We start from the raw sequence: 20,901 nt of genomic DNA, 5'->3' as shown, positions 1-20,901 counted from the left end.
ATTGCAAATAATGGTGGCAGGTAAGAATTTTATTTTGAAGCAATAGTTTACTGCTTTAGTAAATTCTTTTGCCAAAAAAGTACAGCATCCAATTAAATCTGAATTTTGCTAGGCCTTACAGACCCTAAATCTCTAGAATTTAATGAGAGAATGGAACTGAAGCAAATTGGAGCAGAAACTGCGAGACAAGGAACCAAAGAACAGTGGGAAATTACAAGTCCACATTCTGAATGAGGAAACGACTGCAAGAATCCGCGTTCCCATAATTATCATAATTCGAACACACTCGCACACAATGACAGGAAGTCTCTGCACACCATGTGCCGTGCGTGTGTGTGTTGAGTGACCTTTTTTTTCTTCTTCTCCCGGTGAGGTGGGACTTAATTACGAAGGGGTCAGGGGTCGTGGGGAAGTCGGCAGGTTGTGCGACTGCACGGCTCACCACAGTTTGCCTCTTGAGGTGGGGGACGCCACCGTCAAACACGAACACCGGCTTGATCCTGTAGAAGAGAAGCTTGCAGATCCTGTGGAACAGCCCCAGCAGGTGGGCGTTGGGGACAGCGTTGCCACGGGCATCCTGGAAACCTTTCAGGGCCTGGTGCAGCCATATCGACACATCTGGGCGGTGTGTCAAGGTTGGTACAACTGCGCGTGCCAAAAGCCTACACTTGTTAGTACTCATCCACCAAGAAGTTTGTAGAAATTTGAAAGATAGTCATATTGTGAGTTAAACAAACTTCTAATGGCAGAGGAACAGTATGTTTAATCTTAAACTATTCTTGTTAGTTAAACAAACTTTTAGCAGAGAAACATAAATCTAGGAAATGTATAGGCTACACTAAGTAGAATCAAAAGGATTTTATACAAAAAAATGTTTACATTTGAAATTTTCTCAAGGGTTTCACTAAAATAAATAAAAAACATTGAGATGATAGTGAGTAGATTGTTATAATAGTTTGCATGAATCTTAATAATTGCTGGATACAAACATTTAAAATAAATATATACATATTTTATGAAACTTAGTGTACCTATACAATAAATAATAAAAAAAAAAAACAAGATAAATTTAAACCACTTTCAAGCTATTAAACTGCAAATGGAATTACTTACAAAGAAGTGAAGTGTCCTCACAATCAATATATTCAAAACTTCTGGGTACTTGCACAATAGCAGGAAGAACCCAGGGTCATAATTATACATGAGGCTGGTCATACATCATATGTTATTGTTTGCAAATCCACAGTAAATGATGGTGTATATTGAAGTGCTAGGCTAGTAAAACAAAAGTGTCACGGCTATGAAATAAAACCGTGGTAACAGAATGTAGAAAATTAAACTCACTACTGTTATATGTTTATCAATATGAATTTATCTACTATAAACGGCTGATTCTAAGAGTTTAAATAAAACTTAACTATTTTCTTTGACTGAATTGATTAAATTTTTGGATGTACTGTCAATTACGTTCCTGACCTACGCTGTATGCTAGTCACTGTCTTTACTTACTATGTGTTTTTACACAAAGGAACTTTATGTACCTACTACTTCTACTTACAACACTTACTTTTCATTACTCAATGCATACACAAAAAAAGAACATATTTTATTATATGTACCGTACCATATGTACGTGTGTGTGTGTTTGTGTGTGTGAGAGACTATATTTAATTGATGCAAACAAAAAGGATACCCACAGCAAGAACTTTATTTTCAAGTGTATCCAATGGGACAATTTTCCCAGATGGTTCGATAAGTTTCCACAGCCCATGAACACCCATTACTGAGCCACGACTTTCAATTCAGTCATCTGTTAGACCTATAAAAAGGCTGTAAAATTAAATTAATACATACTGTTATATCACATGCACAAAAATACTTAAAACATAAAAACTTCTTAGTTAATAATACAATCATTACAATATATTATCGCACAGTACAAAAAAATTCCATGATTTGTTTTTCTGAATAATGTTGAATAATTAAAAGTAATGTAGGTGTTGAATAATAATAAAAAAAATGATTCTCAGGTATTTTACATGCAATGTTAGGAAACAGCTTTATAGTTGGACAGATGCTTAATTTCAACATAGATATAATTATTTGTTATTAATAGAAATCATATCTTTTTTTATGTCATTTTAATTTATCTGAAATGGTTGCTTCCTAAATGCAGAGCCAGTCTAATTTGTGTAATATGGTATTCCTCCATATACATATTGTTGCCACAGAGAAACAATACAAAATTGTGACACTTGGGAAAGCCTTTGAGATAAAACTGCATAAAATATATTAGGTTACACTAAAATAAGTAACTATAGTCATATTATTTCACTACTCATATTAATATATTCAAATACACATTTTAACTTTCATTTAACAGATTGGTTTTATTTTGATGATTTATGCTACATAATAAAATAAGTTGTACTTTTTTTTTTTAAACAAAGATGCCATGGTTATTGAGCCATCAGAACACTTGCCTCCCACCACATCCATTCCCGTTTGATTCCCAAGGTTGAAGCAGGTTTTTTTCGCAAGTGAGAAATGTGGCAGATGTTGCCATGAACCAATTAGTTTTCTCAGGCTACTCCAGTTTCCACTACCAATTTCTGTCCCTGCTTCATTCTCATGTCATAAACTATCATTGTCACTAATGACCTCGTTGAAGACAAGACGTTAGGCCCATTCATTCATTTTAAGAACGATGACCACATGCATTACTTTTAAAGTTAAAATATACAGTCAAGAACTGAACCTGGGTCCTTGTGAACCACACCCACTGCCAGACACAGGCGAGGACAGGAGCACGAAAGCATGGAGAGCTCAGATTGCACAACAGCCAGTGGGGTGTCACGTGGCAGGATAGAGTTACATGCCCGAAGGGGGAGAGGGGGGAAGGAATCAGCTGACACGCAGGGGTCATTCATACCCTGGTTTGAGGCCCTGGGGAAGGGGGGAAGAAGGGGATAAGGTGGGTGGGAGGGAGAGGCACCGGAGTGTGGGTGGGAACTCTGAGGAACTGGTCTGGCCTTGTACCTTGCAGACAGGGAGTTATAACGCACAGGAGTTCCCATGGGAAAAAGCTGGCACACAGGAAGTGGGCTGGCTGGCAGGCAGGCCTTCTCCTTCCATCTCTCAGCAATCTCAAAGGCACCAAGTACCACCACACAGTGGCCACTTGCCCGCTTCCTGCTGTGCGTTCCGATTGCAGTACATTGCTATTGCACACTGAGAAGTTCAAATAAGCCCGAGGGTGAACCAAACAATAATGGCCTGTGTGTGTTCACCTTCACATGGATGCAAGTGGTCTCCCAAATTTGGACTGAAGCAAAATCACAAATGTTTAACTGAGTATGGAAATGGCCATGCTTGTGTTGTATTCTAACATTATTCACTCCAAATTTTTAATGCCTTTGGTACAACCTTGGAAAGTTAGTTGTAGATGTTCCATTATTATTTGGCCTGTACTTATCTTTTGAACTCATGCATCAAACTGTTTTTTACAGTCCCAGTGGACCACCACTTGGTCCATATTAAATTGATGGAGTACAGTTCGAAACAAAAAAAAAATTGAAATTATAGATTTCTATAATTTAAATAAATTTTATATAGAAATGATTAAATGATAAATTACATTATTAAGATTTATCAAATTATGTTACAATTGCCAAGAAAAAATATTCGATGAATTTAATAAAATCATAAACAAATTTGCATGTATAATTTAACTAACAGATTAGTAATTGTAACATTAATTCAACACGGAGACGTCGTCGCTTCTTTTACAGGAAGTTACATGTCACGTCATCTCAACTTCTATTTTATTCTAACTACTACCCTTTTTATCTCATCTGCGGTCGTCTCGCTTGACAGATCTTTCCCACGAAGGACGGCGCGGCCACATTCAAGTACAGCCACCACGCCGACGAACAACACGCTACACGCAGTACACGCGCTGTGCTCGGGATGTAAACAGTGGGGGAGCTATTTGTGTGTTGCATCTGTTTTCACGGCTACTAGTCAGGTTAGTATTTGCAATGTTGGTATCGGCATTAGTTTTGCGAATTGCGGTGAATAATTTAATTGTGAAATCTGCTGAGGGCATACAGTATTTAAAAATGAGTAAAAAGGTTAATCCAATATTCATTCCTAGGTACTTGTGTAGTTTTTACAACTAGTCATATAACAACCTACAATTAAACGGCCTTTGATGAGCATGTGACTTTTGACAGCGTCATATACTAAAATATAAATTGGAGTCTTTATTCACAAATAAATACTTCCAAGTTATCAGAATCGTTATACTTTTTTGTTTCGTTTATTACTTCAAAATTATTTTTCACAAGTGTTAGAAACGCAAGTATTTTGAAAGCCTACCAACGATTTTAGAAGACGATAGTTGCCGCACGATGGCAAGTTGGTAACAGTTGACGTGCGTGGGAAAGGGGCCGTGGGAAATTCTCACCACGAGCAGGTGTTTCTTAAATGATGTTTGTGAAGTAAGCTAGGATGGTTTGGCTGTACACTAAATCAATGATTTTGGATGTCGTTTACGCAGCGAGCGGTACGTGTTTATTGAATGATAACATATTTATAGATTTAATATTTTTTTGATGACACTTTGAAAGGTTATGTGTTAAAAGATGAGTAAAAGTAAGTAAGGTTAGACTCGAAGACGGGTCAGTAGGCGGTGTTTCTTGTACTCTGTTCGTATGTTTTGAATTGAATTCTGCCATTGTATAATTCAGATGGATTTGTCTTCCCCTTGAAAATAAATTTTTTTAAGTTAATTGTATACCCTACGTAAGATTTTGTTTCATTCACTGTAGGTAGCCGTTGTCACGATACCGACGCGATAGAGGTCTGTTTTTTAAGTAAGCCATTTTTTCCATTCACTTTTTGCTAATGATAAATTTTCTGTGTCATGTAGTATTTTGGTAAACCATCAGTGCCTGCATATTTTATATCTGTGGGTAGATCACTTCTTGAACTTTTGGTATCTCAAACCATTAGTCGGTGTTATGTGACGTTTGTTATGTAAACAAATGTCCCAGAGTTTATATGAACCTGTTTCTATGAATATGTTACAACAAAGCAGTTAGGTAATTTCCGAAATTACATTTAATAGTTAAAATATTATTTTAAATTTTTAAAAAAATTATAAATTAAGAATTGCTTTCTTGGTGTTTTTAAACAAGGCACATTAAAAAATGCTAACTGATGTTATGGAAATTGAATTAGTAACAATATTAAAGTTTCTGTCTCTGCATTGGTAAATAGTAAATAATGTTTTAACATGTAATATATCATATAATATATTATTTTGTTCTCTTTGTAATAGCTGGTTTTTAACTTGATTGCAAATCCTTACTTACCCTCTGCTTCGTAGAGAAGGACAGAGCATTCACCAACATACCTTATTTATTTAATTTTCTGTTGTACAATCTTAATCTGCAAGTACAAAAACCCTAACTGAGCATAGTTTTTAAGTAAAAAATGGGGTATATAGTGCTGCAGGTGTGTCTTCCCCCTCTTGTTCTGGGAAGCAGAGTGAAGCAGATTCATAAAATAAAATACATCATAACATTTGAAAGATAACTAAATATAACTGTAGGCTATTGGTTTGAAGACATTACCTTTAAACATAATTTGGTAATTTTTTTACAATGAAAACACTGTGTGACTTAACTTTATTATCAATAAAAAATAAACAAGTAACAACTCACAATGAGCCTTACTGAAACAACAACAAAAATGTTCATAAACCTAGTAGGTAAAAATGTTTTTTAAATAAAATTTTTGCCATTTGTCATTATTCTGTGACTTGACTATCAGTGTATTTGAATTTAGAATATTTAACATTTCTCTTTAAAAGTTGATTACGTAACCTGTACTGCAGCCTATTAGTTTATAGACCTACTATCTTTTAAAATACTTTTCACAGATAATGCTAGTAGCCTAAGTAATTGCTCTTTATTATAGGTGTCAATTAAAACATTTTGGTACATTATATGATGAAATTTAACTTTGAAATTTATTAATAATGAACCAATGCAAGTTTATGTTGTTATTTAGAAACTAATACTTAACAATGTAGTGTATTTTGCTTGTCTACATAGTTTAAATGTTAGTTGAACTATGCCACCCACCTGTATCTAGGCTGCTGCTAGCAGTACCTGTTCTTATATGAAACATGCAGTCAGGCGTTGGAGGCAGTTTCGAGTGTTGATGTTTGTGTATTACAAGTGAGAAAGACAGTAAGAACGTCCACCTCTGGCATATAGGTCTATTTACATGTATGCTGTACTTGGCTATACAACATGACTACATGGGCATTCAGGGCATAGGTACCTTTTTTTCCGTGGAACCAAAACAGCGACTATGCTACTGTTTTAGTTATGAATATAAATTACCACGGTTAAACGTCATCACATTAATGCAGGATCTATGTTAGTGTGTAGTGCTGGAAGTCATGAAAACTTTAATTTTCTGTATAACTTGCATTTGTTTTTTGACACCTCACTGTAAATAATCTCTGAAAAGGTTTTAGTTTTATAACATAAAAATATGCACGTTCCAGATAATAGTATAAGTATTTCATACTAACTATATTAAAAATATCTCTGTGATATAAAAAGGTTTTAAGAAAATTTTATTAAAAGGTTCTGAAAAAATCCTGGAATTTATTCACCAGGTCTGTAGACATCTTGAATGTGCTAATAAAAATAAGTTACTGTTTAAAATAATAAACTGTTTTCAATGGAACCAATTCTTTAATTTAATTCCTTTTTCTTTAATTTAATCATGTATATTATAATTTTTTTTCGAAAATTTTTTTGGTGTTTTAATCTTTGCTGCTTAAAATTATATTATGGTGTCACAGGTAAAATTTTGCATTAAAAGGCAGCTTTAATTGAAATTCACAAATTTCAACTAGCTGTAAAAAGTAAATTTTTAAATTTTTTTAGTATAAAAGTATAATAATAGTAATAATAATAATCAGTAATATTATTATAGTAAGAGTTAAAATATAGCATAGCTCAGGGGTCACCAATTAGCTTCGCTCGGGGTCCGTTTTAAGAAATGAAATGACCATCGCGGTCCGCATAACATTTTATAAAAAAAAAATTTTACTAAACAAATGTAATTACGGAAATAACAACAGGTATTTTTTTAAATATCAATGAGAAAAATGACATTTTTTATTGCGGACTATCTGTCTGAACTTTGGAGTAAAATTGATACAAGCTATTGACATTAAATCCTGGAGATGTCCATCAGTAAGTCAAGATCAAAATTTATTCTTAATGAATTTCATCTTCGAAAATGCTGCTTCACAAATATATGTTGACCCAAACAAAGTAAGAAGTTTCAAAGCTAATTTTTGTAGTTCTGGATATTCATTACCACACACAAATTTGATCCAGAACTCTTCATTGGAAACTTCCGCATGTTTGTGTTCTAAAACTGTGTTTTCTTGGAAATTGATCATTTTCATCTGCAGAGTAGCTTTATCACTCCCAAAAACTATTGCAGCTTCATTGCTCCATTCACCATCAGGATGCAGAAAGTAAATGCTACTGAGGATTTCTACAACATTCTCAATTTTCTTAAAATCTGCGAACCTATTTTTAAATTCCAATTTAAGACCTGTAATGAACGTCTTGTATTGGCCGACGTCAATCTCGTTGTCACGGCTGATTATTTTATTTAAATTGGGGAAGTGTAAGCATTCATTACCAAGATCATTAATAAAGAGATTGAGTTTTCGCGAAAAACATTTTACTTCTGACATTAGCTCCCATACAAGCTTTCCCTTGCCTTGAAGTTTAAGGTTCAGGTCATTGATATGTTTAAAAATATTCGTCAAGAAAGCAATGGCAGTTACATTTTCTTTTTCGTTTAGAAAACTTAAGTAGGCGTTTGCTGAAGTCTGATAACTGTTGAAAAGATATGTCTTCAAGTGTTCTAAAATGCTGAAGAATCTTTCTAAAACGCAGCCTTTGCTTAACCATCTCACATTATTATGCAACAGTAGATCGTCATATTGTGCATCAACTTCTTCAAGAAATGATTTCAATTCACGATGTTGCAGTGATGATTTCACACAAAGAAAATGTACTATTTTCATCACTTCTTGCATAATATGCTCAAAATTATGATTGAGTTTGCAGCAAAGCACAGTTTGGTAAATAATACAGTGGTAGGAAATCAAATTTTCATTACATCTTGCATTGCTACTGAACAGGTGAACTAGTCCTTTTTTACTCCCAACCATTGCTGGCGCACCGTCAGTAGTTACCGATAAAAGCTTTTTCAAGTCTAACTCATCTTTATCAAAATAATCCATCCATCACTGCTTTGATCATGTCTTCTCCTCTGGTTCTTCCTAATAGCGGCAAAAGAGCCAATATATCCTCAACAAAAGTTTCTCTCGTTAGGTCCAGGTAGCATACAAAAATAATTAACTGTGCCGTATCAGTGACATTGCATTATTCACCCATAGCCAAAGCGTAATAGTTTGCATTATTTAACTGCCGCTTCGCATCACAATGATTTTCTTCTGCCAAAATGTGTGTATTTCTGGTGCTAGTAGAAGCAGATAACTGAATCCGTCGTATTGTCTTCACAACATCCTTTTTGTTCTCAAATAAAGCATTAGGTACCCGCCTCGATAAAGCATTCCCCGCCTCGAGAAAGCATTCTTTAACTACCTACGTCAGCATCAATAAATGGTTTCATATGCTTAGCAAGAGTCCAAGAAATACGTATAGAAGCCTCACCACATTTTTCCTGTTCAGTCATTGAGCAACTTATGATCTGGGTCGAAGATGAGTAACTTGATAGTAAACTTGCAATTTTAGACTTACGCAGATCACTACCAAGTCGAAAGTTTTCAGCAAATGATTTGTGTTTGGTATCATAATGTCATTTTATATTCAAGCTTTTAATTAACGCCACTGTTTGGTTACAAATTAAGCACATTGGTACTGCTCCAGCACGATTTGGCAGCGTAAAACAATATAAATCGGTCCATTCTGGCAAAAATGTCTATTTTTATTTTCAACTTGTATTTTTTTCGGTTCCATAGTAATAAAACTCGCTAATGTAAACAGGTAGGTACTTAAACTTGTAAAGTAAACAAGCAAACGTAATATTTCAAGCACTGGATCATCGCGGCGTCCGTCACTCAATATTAAAACAAAACACTGACTCCCCGGCGGCCGGCAGCGCGATCGCGTGATTACTCCCGCCCTCGCGACGCCCCTCGCGCTTCCCTCCGTGACGATCAACGCTTTCGCAATCCGCGAACTCTTTCTCGCTTGTTAGCTAGTTACTTTGCCCGGCCGTTTTCGAATTGACATCAACAAAGATAATGTGGGGGATACATTTTTATTAAATTACGTACTCTGTAGTGCAAATTGCTGTGTTCTCGCGGTCCGCACAAAATGGGTTGGTGGACCGTGGTCCGCCATTTGGCAACCCCTGGCCTAGCTTATTCAAAAAAATGCTGAAACCTTTATTTGAAACTTTAAATTCAAATGATTAATTAAAGTCCTTCAAGTTTAAGTAATATTTTTCACAAGTTTTAGATTTTGTAATTTAAGCATATTATAAAATTAGATGTTTATCACCTATAAATGAATGACTTAATAATGAAGAACTCATCAAGTAATTTCCAACTATCAGATCTGTATCTTATTATTTGAGTAGAGGTGCTAGAAATTGTTCAAAATTAAATGTTATCACTTTTCATAAGGGATTGAAAAAGATAAAGTTTCTTATAAGATGCACATTTTTCAATATTTTACATACTATTCAATGATTTTAAATATAATTTATATCTGAGAAAAATATTTGTGAGTGGAAAATGTTGAAAGATATGTATGTAAATACAAAATATTATGTTTATCAGTTAATTAGAAATTTTTGAATGTCATATTTAAACCAACGAGCACGAATGGCAAATATTCTTGATACTGTGAAAGGTCTTTATTTTGGAATGTTTTGGGGCTACGGCCAGGCCGGATTAGTGATTTTGCCAGATCGTCTGATGTCAGTATTTTAACAGGAATACCATGTGTGAAAATGTCAAATGTAATAGGCTAGAAAACAGGAAATATTGTACTGAAATGAAAACTGTGAGTGAACTATTAAGCTGGAATTTCAATGCCACGACAGACATGACACGACAAATCCGATTAGACATTGTACGCCGTTCCAGCACGATGGAGTTAATATCATAGGTTCAGAATACGACAATATTAACACGAACTATAATATCGCTGTCCCATGCCAAATTCATCCATAAAATGCAGTATAGAATGTGCTGAAAACATTGTAGGCCCTGTAGAATGCTTTTATTTCCTGCTGAGAGTTGATGTGCATAAATACATAACTTATAGCTGTCTCTGGCATGAAGTGATATTAAGTTTATTTTGGATAATTAAGTTTATTTTGGATACAAGAAAGCAAGATATTGATATGTTAATAAGGGACAAAAATAAATTATGGTGTTATCTATGCGAAGGATGAAAATTAAATCTCAACAAAATGTACAATAATAACGTTGACCACAAACACTATGATAGGTATATACTTATACATAAACAGTTGAAGGCACACTACAAATATGGATGTGTACCCATGAGTAAAAAGAAATTTCATTTTTTGGATAAATATTTACCAAGTAGGTAAATATTTTTGAAGTTTAGTTTTGTAATTTTTCTGTTTTGCTTTCCGTTGTGTGGCACGAAATGACAAAATTGGAAATAGAATGTACTTCTTGCGAGCCATTGGGGTACGTATTTTGTCGGGTTGAGGTCACAGCACCCTTGTAGTTCATTGGCTTGTTAGGCGTGTCGTGTCCGTTGTGACATTGTGACTCTAGCTTAATGCGAGAGGCAATAGAACCTGCGCAGACCCCACTGTCATCAGGTTGTCACATGATTAGCGTGTCTGATACGGGAGGGTGTTAGTCAAGCAGCTGCAAACTCTGAGAACCTTTGTTTGCTCACAATCCGAGTTACATGTTCCAATTTATGGAATGGCTTCTACGTCACAGTTTATATTAGGTTCACCAGTAGGAACAAGCACGGGAGATGTAGTTAACAATGCTGCAACACATTTCAGTGAAATTTTGATGTACGATGTTGCTGAAACAAGTGCTGCGACAGATGTTTCAATATCAATCAAATGAATTCTGACTGAGGGAAATGGAACAAACAAAACTGTTTGCTTTTTTTGACATTTTTTAGGTAAGAAAATAGAGCACAGGAAAGTAATTGAAGTAGACATAGAAAAAATCTTAAAAGAAGACTGCAATTTAAAATGCTGGTGGTAATACTTGAGAAACTTGTTGCTAGGATTTCCTGGGAAAATATGTAAAATCGAAGAAAAAGATTTTGGTTTTAAAGTCAGAGGATTAGCTGCTCAGGAGGATGCTATTTTGAAAAAATATATGAATTTCGTGAGGCTGGCGGAACAGTAGTTAATGTTGAGATAATTACGTTCATAATACAGAAGGTAATTAATTTCTTTGTCTGCAGTCAAATACAGACATTAGGGTCACTAAGTCCATTGGGAAAGGTCCACAATTGATTATTATGTATCCATATGGAGAAAAAGGCTTTGTTCTGAATGGTTCACTTATTTTTATGTTAAAGCAGATGTTTTGAGATAACCTTAATGATATGAATTTTGAAAACTTTTCAATGTATGTGAAAAGTAAATTACTACCCAATTTCCATAAAAAATATTTTATCATAGTGTTCAGTTGAACAAAAACCTATAAGTAGTGACTGACTAGAAAGACGAAAGATATATATTTTTTTTTTTTTAGTAAAAAGTGTGCCAATAAAAAAATTAAAATTGTTATAGTTTTTCTTGTTCAATTACAGTGGTAACTTTTGCTTCTATTTCAATGTTTTAAAATGTCATGTACATAGTGTTAATTGGACATAAAAGCATTAAATTTATGTATATCTGAAAGGAGTTTGTATTGGTATTTGTGGTTTAAATAACGAATTGAAACATATGTTTACAGTTTCCACTCATTATATCACACACAACAACAAAATTACAGGAATCAAGAGGGACATGGTATTGTTTGGAGAGAAATTTAAAAAAAGCTAGGGCATGATTTAGTTACCAAATGTGTAATCAAATAAATTTCTGAGTTACAATAGTGCTGCTTATGTAAGACTGTCTCAAGGCTTTTGGTTGATTATCCACCCCTCCTGGCTCACCGCGGGAGGGAAAGGTTGTTGATGCGCTAGGAAAATCCAAGAAGGCTCTTTTGTTTCTAGTTACATTATAGAAATGCTAGCAGCACAGTAAATGCTACTGGGCGGTCAAGATCAACAGCCAGAATACAACTGAAACATTCTGAACATGAAAGGCTCAGTTGGTTTTGGATTACGTTATGTGCCAAACCATAGAATGCCTGATTAAATACCTTTTACTGTATTGTATATTAAACTGCACTAAAATCAGTTTAAAAGAATGGTGTGAATACAGTTTTATGAAAATGGATAACCTTAAATTGTTATTTAGGTTTAGATTTTAAATGAAGGTGTTGAAATATTGATTATTTTAGTGACAGTGGTGTTAATTTTTTTCCTTCTGTTTACAGATCACATTTCTTGAATTTCGGACTGCTGAAAAGTTGATGCTATAGATTCATGAAACTCTAACATGGGAGGTTTGCTACGCTGGTAGCAGGCCGAGCAATGTCACGTCTCGGTCTCGCTACTAGTGAGATTGCAGTGACCATCAGATAACCTCAACGGGGCACCCCACAATGCCGCACCAGTTTGGTCTGCCCGCGATGGCGCACGGCATGCAGTCCCCACCGTCGCCACCCGTTGTCTTCGATCGTTACAACTCCATGATGTATCGGCCGGAAGACCAGAGACTTACGAGGGAAGCTATGGAGAGATACTTGCACGAGAGGAGCGACATGATCATAGTGATCTTGCATGCCAAGGTGGCTCAGAAGTCGTACGGAAACGAGAAGAGGTTCTTCTGCCCGCCGCCTTGCATATACCTGATCGGGGAAGGGTGGCGGTTACGACAAGAGCAGATGCTACGACAAGGGGAGACAGATCAAGCGGCTCAGCTCTGTGCATTTATAGGCATCGGAAACTCAGATCAGGATATGCAGCAACTAGACTTGAACAATGGCAAACAGTACTGTGCTGCTAAAACTTTATACATTTCGGACTCTGACAAACGTAAACATTTCATGTTGTCCGTCAAAATGTTCTACGGTAATGGGCACGACATTGGTGTATTTCACAGTAAGAGAATCAAAGTAATTTCGAAACCCTCCAAGAAGAAGCAGTCATTGAAAAATGCTGATTTGTGCATAGCAAGCGGCACCCGAGTGGCTCTCTTCAACAGACTGAGATCGCAGACAGTGAGCACGCGATACCTGCATGTTGAAAATGGTAATTTTCATGCCAGCTCCACCCAATGGGGAGCTTTCACCATTCATCTTCTCGACGACAACGAATCTGAATCGGAAGAGTTTGCAGTGCGCGATGGCTATGTGCACTATGGTAGCACGGTGAAGCTGGTGTGCAGCGTGACCGGAATGGCGCTACCTCGACTGATAATACGTAAAGTCGACAAACAGATGGCATTGCTGGAGGCGGACGACCCAGTGAGCCAGCTTCACAAGTGTGCATTTTACATGAAGGACACGGAGCGTATGTACCTTTGCCTGTCACAGGAACGCATCATCCAGTTCCAGGCAACCCCATGCCCTAAAGAACCGAACAAAGAGATGATCAATGACGGTGCGTGTTGGACCATCATAAGCACGGACCGCGCGGAGTATCAGTTCTACGAAGGGATGGGCCCAGTGCGGTCGCCCGTCACGCCCGTCCCGGTCGTACACAGTCTCCACCTCAATGGGGGTGGGGACGTCGCCATGCTGGAACTCACGGGGGAAAATTTCACTCCGACGCTGCAGGTCTGGTTTGGTGACGTTGAAGCGGAAACCATGTACCGCTGCCAGGAAAGCATGTTGTGCGTGGTTCCGGAGATTTCGTCCTTCCGGGAAGAGTGGCTTTGGGTCAGACAACCCACGCAGGTTCCAGTGTCGCTCGTTAGGAATGATGGGATCATTTACGCGACAGGATTGACGTTTACGTACACTCCGGAACCTGGACCCCGCTCCCATTGTCCCCCTGCTGACGACATAATGCGAAGCAGCAGTCAGGGTGGTCGGATGCCTCAAATTTCCGATGTACCTTGGACGCAGCATCATCCACCTCCTGGACCCTTATAGTCGTTCCATAGGATTTATTTACGTAGGTTAACTTTGTACATGTCAAATTTAAGATTGGGGTCACACTTGCTGTGTTTACAAAGGCATATATGTGTCCATGTATTATTTTCATTCTTGTTACAGAAGGAAGTACATATGTATTTATCACGTTAGTGATAAAATGTAAACTGATATCCGTTTACAAATTGAGACTGTTGACATAAAAATTAAGACAGAACAGATTTTCATCTGTTATAAAGCTAAAAGTAATTAAAATTTTTCCTATTGTATTTATTTCACATGTGCTTTAAGATTTTTATATTTAAATGTAGATGATTTTTGTTTTTGCTTTGTGTAAGTTTCCATGCTATGAAAAAATGACTGTTCTTCTCTTCCTTCTTCGCTCATACTGGATTGGACTGACTATTAGGATGTTTTATATATTTTTTTCCTATTCATTAGGAGAGTGTGACACCAATCTAAATATATAAATGTTTAGCATATTTAAAGCATATTGTATGGTGCAACAGTTTAGTGTGTCTGATGGTGCATATATTTTATAAATACTTTGCATTATTACTATGATTGTAATTTTCTATGGTGATTGTACAGTGGCTACTTAATGATATCTTTCTTAGATCATCTTGGATAATCTTGAATCTTAAACTTGTGTAAACAGGTGGACAGTTAAAATGGTTACATAATTGAATTTTTTCATCATATAGTTCTTTCAGGAGAAATAAATTCTGGTGGTAATTTTGTGACCCTCATAAAAGTAATGTGGGTTTGATTCCTTGCAGCTGGTTTGTGGAATTTTACATGCGGGAAACAATTTCACTTTTGTATCCCATCCTCACATTCAATTGCTGTTTAGTAGTAGGATCTCGTTCTGTTCCTCACTTCAGGAGATTACAGACAAACGAGCCACAGATTAGAAGTTTGGATCGTGGTGGTTTAAGTCTCTCTCTGTTCAACATCCACTCACCATTATTACATCATCAATTTGTTCCAAGAGCTCATCATCTTATAAGGGAATACAGAGAAAGGTCTTTAATAGGGATGGGCCAATCAAATCCTTATTATTGATGGAATCAATATTTTAGGAAAAAGATTAGAACAAAAATATTAGAGCAAGTAAAGTAAATTAAAAATTCATCACTGATAACCTTTGAAGTTTAATAGGTCAATTTTTTTTCTTCATACCTATCCAGTTACCATTCCCCAAGATATTGTACTTTTAACAGGTAATTATATAAATAAAATTACAGTATATATTGATTCTGGGTAGGGTAGAATGTTTCAACACCATAGTTTATATTTTTCATTTATTTTACATTATTTTATTTTTGACACTTGGCACCTAGATTCAGTTTAAAGGAGTATATTCGAGGTACTCTTTGGGTTTTGGATTTGAGAAAGTTGGGATTTGACCCATCACTAGTCTTAAATCCACATTTTTTTGGTCTGGTACATCCTATAATTCAGCACCGTTCGAGTCTCATTACTGTTAGTTATAATTTCAGTAGTGTTTTAGTTTTCCAGTGGGTTAAATTTCCATAATGAAGTTAAAAAAAAGACTAGCGCTCGTCTATATTTTCTCTTTCTATAGAGCAGCTCTTTATGTGTTTTAAATACCATTGTACTTTACAGGTATTCATTTTCAGTATTTCCATTAAAACTATGTTGACTTTGATAATCCAGCAGAATAGATAACTTGGCATGGCTATTGTCCTGAATGTGCCGGATTAAAGATTTTTCACTGTGTTTAGGATAACACCACATTTCACGTCACTTCCTTACATACAGATTCCCTTGTAATCTTAACTGCATGGCCACAAGGGTGTCTGCAGGCAAATGTATTTCAAGGATATCAAGATATTGACAGTAGGCTAATAGAAACTGCTGTTTGTAAAAGGTTGCACTTGCAAAGTTGCAAACATATCTGTTGACCAACACCATTGTAAACAGAACCACAGCCTCGTGCGTCATAGGGACCTGATCTAAAATCACTTTGTCTGCCCTATTCATGCATCTGTATATTGCAGTGAAAAACCATATAAATTTTTGTATGTATTTTTTATTTTTTTTTAGTATAAATTTCCAAAAGCTTTAAACCTTATACTGTACAGTTAGTGTCTAAAATGTAATGATGAACTAAATATTAATGCCACCATTATTGTTTGTAGGTTCTTTTTTTATTATGGCACATCATAAGTTTGGGTATTTTTTCGTTGTAAATTTAGTATATTAATATAAAACAAAATTAAAATACTAAGTGATAAGCAGAAAGTTATTTCATAGCTTGAAAAAATGATACATTTCTTTTGTTTCAAGTCCTGAATATAGTCAACAAAGGGTTTTCAATTCTTCTTGTGCTCACAAGCAATTACATTTGCACATAAAATATGCCAGAAATGTATGCATTCATATTCAAGTTACTCCAAAAAATTTCCACAGTTAAGTTGAGAAATAAAGCAATTATTTTTTTTGTTTACAACTACAGTATGAACCTATTCAGACATATCCTTGAATAATTCCCCTGCATTTAACATTGGCTTTCACCTACTGTTGATTCCTCAATGTTCATTCACAAATAATCTTAATTCAACAACCTTTTTCTGATCTGATTTCTACCCGGTTATGTTACAAATTTGACTGGCACATGATGCATTCTTTTAATTACGTGAATTGTATGTAAATGTACAAATCTGCACATTGCGAACAAATTGAGAAAACATGGTTCCTGCACACAGGAAAAATTGGGAAAGCATAGGGAATTGAAAAGGTGTCCTAGAAGCCTGGAAGATACAGGAAAATTGCCAATCTTAGAACTGGTATTTATTATAATCTTAAATTTGTATGCTGTTAATAATCAGTATCTGATTTATACTAACAATCAAACGTAAAGGATTCAAATATGTATTAATTTGAATTATAGTCAAATACGTATGTAACTTTTTTTTCAGACTGGCAATGATAACAGTGCAGACTGAATTCTCTGCAGGAAAAAATTTCATAGTCAACTCTGCATGCTATGTATGTTTGTTAAAATGTGTTTTGATAATAATGTGTATTTTTATACAGTATATCTGTTATCTTGCCAGATAGATGGATCAATAGGACAAGGGGAAAAAAAATGGCGGGACAGTAAAAAGAAGGAAAACTAGGGGAAATTGGCTAAAGTCAGTGTGAGGGAACCTTGTAAATACTCAATTATCATAAAAAAAAAAAAAAACTAAGTAGTATTTATGTGGCTGGTTGTTAAGTTGCAACTTGAATTTAAATCTGTATCATTTTTATGTGGCTAAACATACATTTATAATTTTTTGCCATACTGATGCAAAGAAGCAAGATAAAAGCAAAATGATTATCAAACTACATTTTATAAGAGTAGAAAATTTATTTAATTTATCCTAATTTGAAATATTTTGTGAATTAAAAAAGGTTGAGATTTGTGAATTTTTATGTAACAAATTGTAAAATATATTTATTAGTGCTTTGTATTTTAAAAATACTAGCTTTTGGTTTTATGAAGTATTTAAATAATTTATTACATCATATGTTTAATACGTTTATTCAGACTTTAGTTTCTTTTTCCCCCTACTAAAACCAAAACAAACCATCTAGGATTCAACAGTTTTAAGGCCATAACTCTTTTTATCGTTAAAAATTAAAAAAAATGTGGCACACAGTTTAATGGCAGGCCTAAAGTTGTGCTTGACTGCTACAAAAAATATTTTCCAGTGAAATCAATACTTTTGAGACAGCAATAGTACTATCAATACACACTAGTTTATAGTCTTGGAAAATCTCTTAATTTTTTCTCTCTACCTTACCTTAATGAAAATAAAATTTTAATAATAAGCAAAGTGTTATGACCTAAAAACTTGAATTCAAATAGGTGTCTTTGGTGTCTCTCTCTTCAGTATTAAAGATGTAAACCAAAGATGGACTGATGTTTATGTTGAAATATAGAGTAAAATTTCCAGCTTATTACATAATTCTTAAGAATTGGTTAAAACCTGAATTTTTGTTGTTAATAGCATAAATGAAAACTATAGTTGCAAGAAAAGTAACAAACATTTGACTCCACGCCATTTTTATTATAATTACAATGCTGATATAATTTTTTTTGAATGGGCCGTGTACAACTAGCTCACAGAGAAGTAGAGTGGTTAAAATATAGTCTGATCTTCCATGCAATGTTTTTATTACACCCTACGTTGTTGTAGCATGACTAAAAAGAATTATTTATCTCAATTTTGATGTGCAGTTAAAACTGAAGTAGGTGACATAAAATGTGTTCTATTGTCTTATTGCTGTATTATATTTTAAAATAACAGCTTTTATCTGTAGAAACAGTTTTTAGCTGTATAAATGGTACAAAATTTTAGCTTTTTTCTCTCTCTGAAATATCAGCAATCTTGAATTCTAATATGTATTTTGTTTTGCATTGGGGCTCAATTAATCTGACCCACCAACTTTATTTGTGAATACAATTATTTAAAGTGCAGTAATTATGATTATCAAAATTTGCATTCTTTAAAATTTATTAAGTGTTTTAACATCACAGTCTCAACATATTTTCAATGAAGTATGATTGAACTTGACATTTTCTGTGAATTAATTAAAACTGATGTAATTGTAATGTCATTTGTCACCATCACTCAATGATTGTGTGATTTGTTTTATTTTTTGTAATAATTTTACTGCAAATAAAAATGTTTATAGTAAAAGTACTACAAGTAACTGCAGTATATATTATATACTTGTAGTATATATTATATGCATTTTTTAACTTGTATCCTGTGGTTATTTTTACCCCTAAAATATGATTTTCTGAAGTAGAAAATGTGTTTTGAAGACATTTGCAAATTTTCTTTCAACATAAACAAAAGTAAAGTTGCACATAGGCTTCAGGTAACTTAACCTCCAAAATTACAGTGGAGTCCAAATGGGGACGCACCACAACGCCGAAATCCAAATTGACCACAATGCCAACAGCTAGAAAACTGCTGTGTACCACAACGCCGAAATACACTAACGCCGAAAAATGTCATTGCAGGACTGCCACAAAGGTTAGGTTAGGTTAGACTAGGATAGGCTAGGTTAAGTTAGGTTATATTATGCTAGGTTTGATTTTGGTATTTCGGCATTAAGGTACATTTAAGAAACACACACAAATTCATTCAGTTGTTATTTCGGCGTTGTGGTACACAGCAGTTTTCTATAGCCCGTCCCACTCTTAGATTGCAGTACACGGCTTATGGCGCGCGCTGTTGCCAAATCTCTAACACATTACGAATTTCAGGAGATGCGTGTATTTGTAATTTGGATCGAACAAGAAGCATTTTAAGAAATCATATCGTAATTTATAATATTTTATACTATTACACATATAAAATTGTAATAATACCACTTTTATGTAAATTTCAAATAAAAACTACCTATTGTAGACAAAAATTTCTTATAGTTTGCTTTTCTGTTCTAAAAATCCCATATATATATATATATCACATTTTCATGGGCCCGATAAATGCAGTATTTTTGGACAAGTCATGTCCAAAATGATAAATAAAATACAGTAATGGAAATTCTTGGTCGAGTAAGTTATGGGAAAAATCCGAACAATTGGTTCGAAATGGCGAAGATTTTTTGAAAAACAGGAAAATCGCAACAACTCCCATAATATGAATAATATCGAATCCGTTTTAACGTATGATAACTCTGATTACCTAATGCCGAAAAATGTTTTCTAAATACATTTTTGATACGACCAGCCATAACTGCATGGGTTCGAAAAAAATTTTCACCGGACAAAAAAACGTAACTGCCTTAGTAGACACCTTATCAAATCTGTTTAAATTGTTTGTAATAATATCATAGTTATTTTCCAAAACTTTGTCTAAAACAATGTTTGATAAGATGCTTGGTGTTGAGAAGGATAGAAAAGTAATTCAAAATTTTGTACCATGATCGCTATTGAATTCCTTCGTATTTATTTCATACATTTTACATATTATGTTCAAGAATCGATTATAATATTTTTTGTTGACTAAGGAAGCCATGTATTTGAAATTGCTTGTAGGACAGAACCCCACTTATCTAAACACACGACCCTGTTTCCTCTTACGACGGCAGCGCGCGCTCTTGTACTGATAAGACACATCTTTAACAGCTATTTCCACGGAAACTGTAGAAGCAATTGAGATGGGGCTGCTTTTAAAAACTAATTCAATTCATTGTGAACATTTTTCTCGCTTTCGTCCCCCATCTATCGTTAATAGAAAATTTTTTTTCCGCGGGTCAACTTTTTGATGTTTCAGTTTGTGAGAAAATGCATTTCAGTATATTAAAAAAATTATTTAAGTGAAACCTGTACAGTTTTTGTCTTAACATTTGTTCGGTGGCGTCCTAAGGCATTAATTTACTAATAAAAAAAATCTGAATGAAATACACATGTAGGTTTTTTTTTTTGATGTGAAACATATCGGAATACTTCAAAACAGTTCGCAGCGAATAAGTTATGTTTTTTAATTTTTTCGGACACTTATAATATTGTTAAGTATTCAAAATAAGCATTGCCTGATGCGTATTTTGATTCTATACAATATGAAAAAAAG

The 20,901-nt window shown here is 34.7% G+C and overlaps 2 protein-coding genes across 12 annotated transcripts in view; one reads left to right on the top strand and one right to left on the bottom strand.

Moving 5' to 3' along the window:
- LOC134542161 (DNA excision repair protein ERCC-5) overlaps nucleotides 1-3,987 on the bottom strand; it is a 48,968-nt gene extending 44,981 nt beyond the window's left edge. The window contains exons 1-3 of one of the 6 annotated variants that reach the window (XM_063386186.1): nucleotides 3,841-3,987; nucleotides 1,694-1,830; nucleotides 443-618 (exon numbers count right to left, since the gene is read on the bottom strand). In XM_063386186.1, coding sequence (XP_063242256.1) covers nucleotides 443-618; nucleotides 1,694-1,781 — 264 coding nt within the window. In that variant the 5' untranslated portion in view covers nucleotides 1,782-1,830; nucleotides 3,841-3,987. Of the gene's footprint in view, nucleotides 1-442; nucleotides 619-1,693 lie in introns of all 6 variants that reach the window. The other 5 variants (XM_063386211.1, XM_063386193.1, XM_063386202.1 and 2 more) reach the window with 5 other exon arrangements.
- On the top strand, nucleotides 452-19,075 carry LOC134542194 (suppressor of hairless protein). 6 transcript variants are annotated; one of them, XM_063386265.1, is made up of 3 exons: nucleotides 550-635; nucleotides 3,877-4,027; nucleotides 12,638-19,075. In XM_063386265.1, the coding sequence occupies exon 3, from the start codon at nucleotides 12,806-12,808 to the stop codon at nucleotides 14,297-14,299; it is 1,494 nt and encodes a 497-aa protein (XP_063242335.1). In that variant the 5' UTR covers nucleotides 550-635; nucleotides 3,877-4,027; nucleotides 12,638-12,805; the 3' UTR covers nucleotides 14,300-19,075. The 6 variants fall into 6 exon arrangements, with proteins under 6 accessions (XP_063242353.1, XP_063242335.1, XP_063242344.1 ...); XM_063386283.1 differs by lacking the exon at nucleotides 3,877-4,027 and having other exon boundaries at nucleotides 452-635; XM_063386274.1 differs by lacking the exon at nucleotides 550-635 and having other exon boundaries at nucleotides 3,865-4,027.
- Nucleotides 19,076-20,901: the final 1,826 nt, after the last annotated feature.

The sequence above is a fragment of the Bacillus rossius genome, chromosome 1, assembly GCF_032445375.1.
Source record: "Bacillus rossius redtenbacheri isolate Brsri chromosome 1, Brsri_v3, whole genome shotgun sequence".
NCBI lineage: Eukaryota > Metazoa > Arthropoda > Insecta > Phasmatodea > Bacillidae > Bacillus > Bacillus rossius.
This window is presented reverse-complemented; position numbering and strand designations above follow the sequence as displayed.

Coding starts and splice junctions, on each gene's coding strand:
- LOC134542194 (XM_063386283.1), top strand. CDS start 12,806: ATGCCGCACCAGTTTGGTCTGCCCGCGATGGCGCACGGCATGCAGTCC.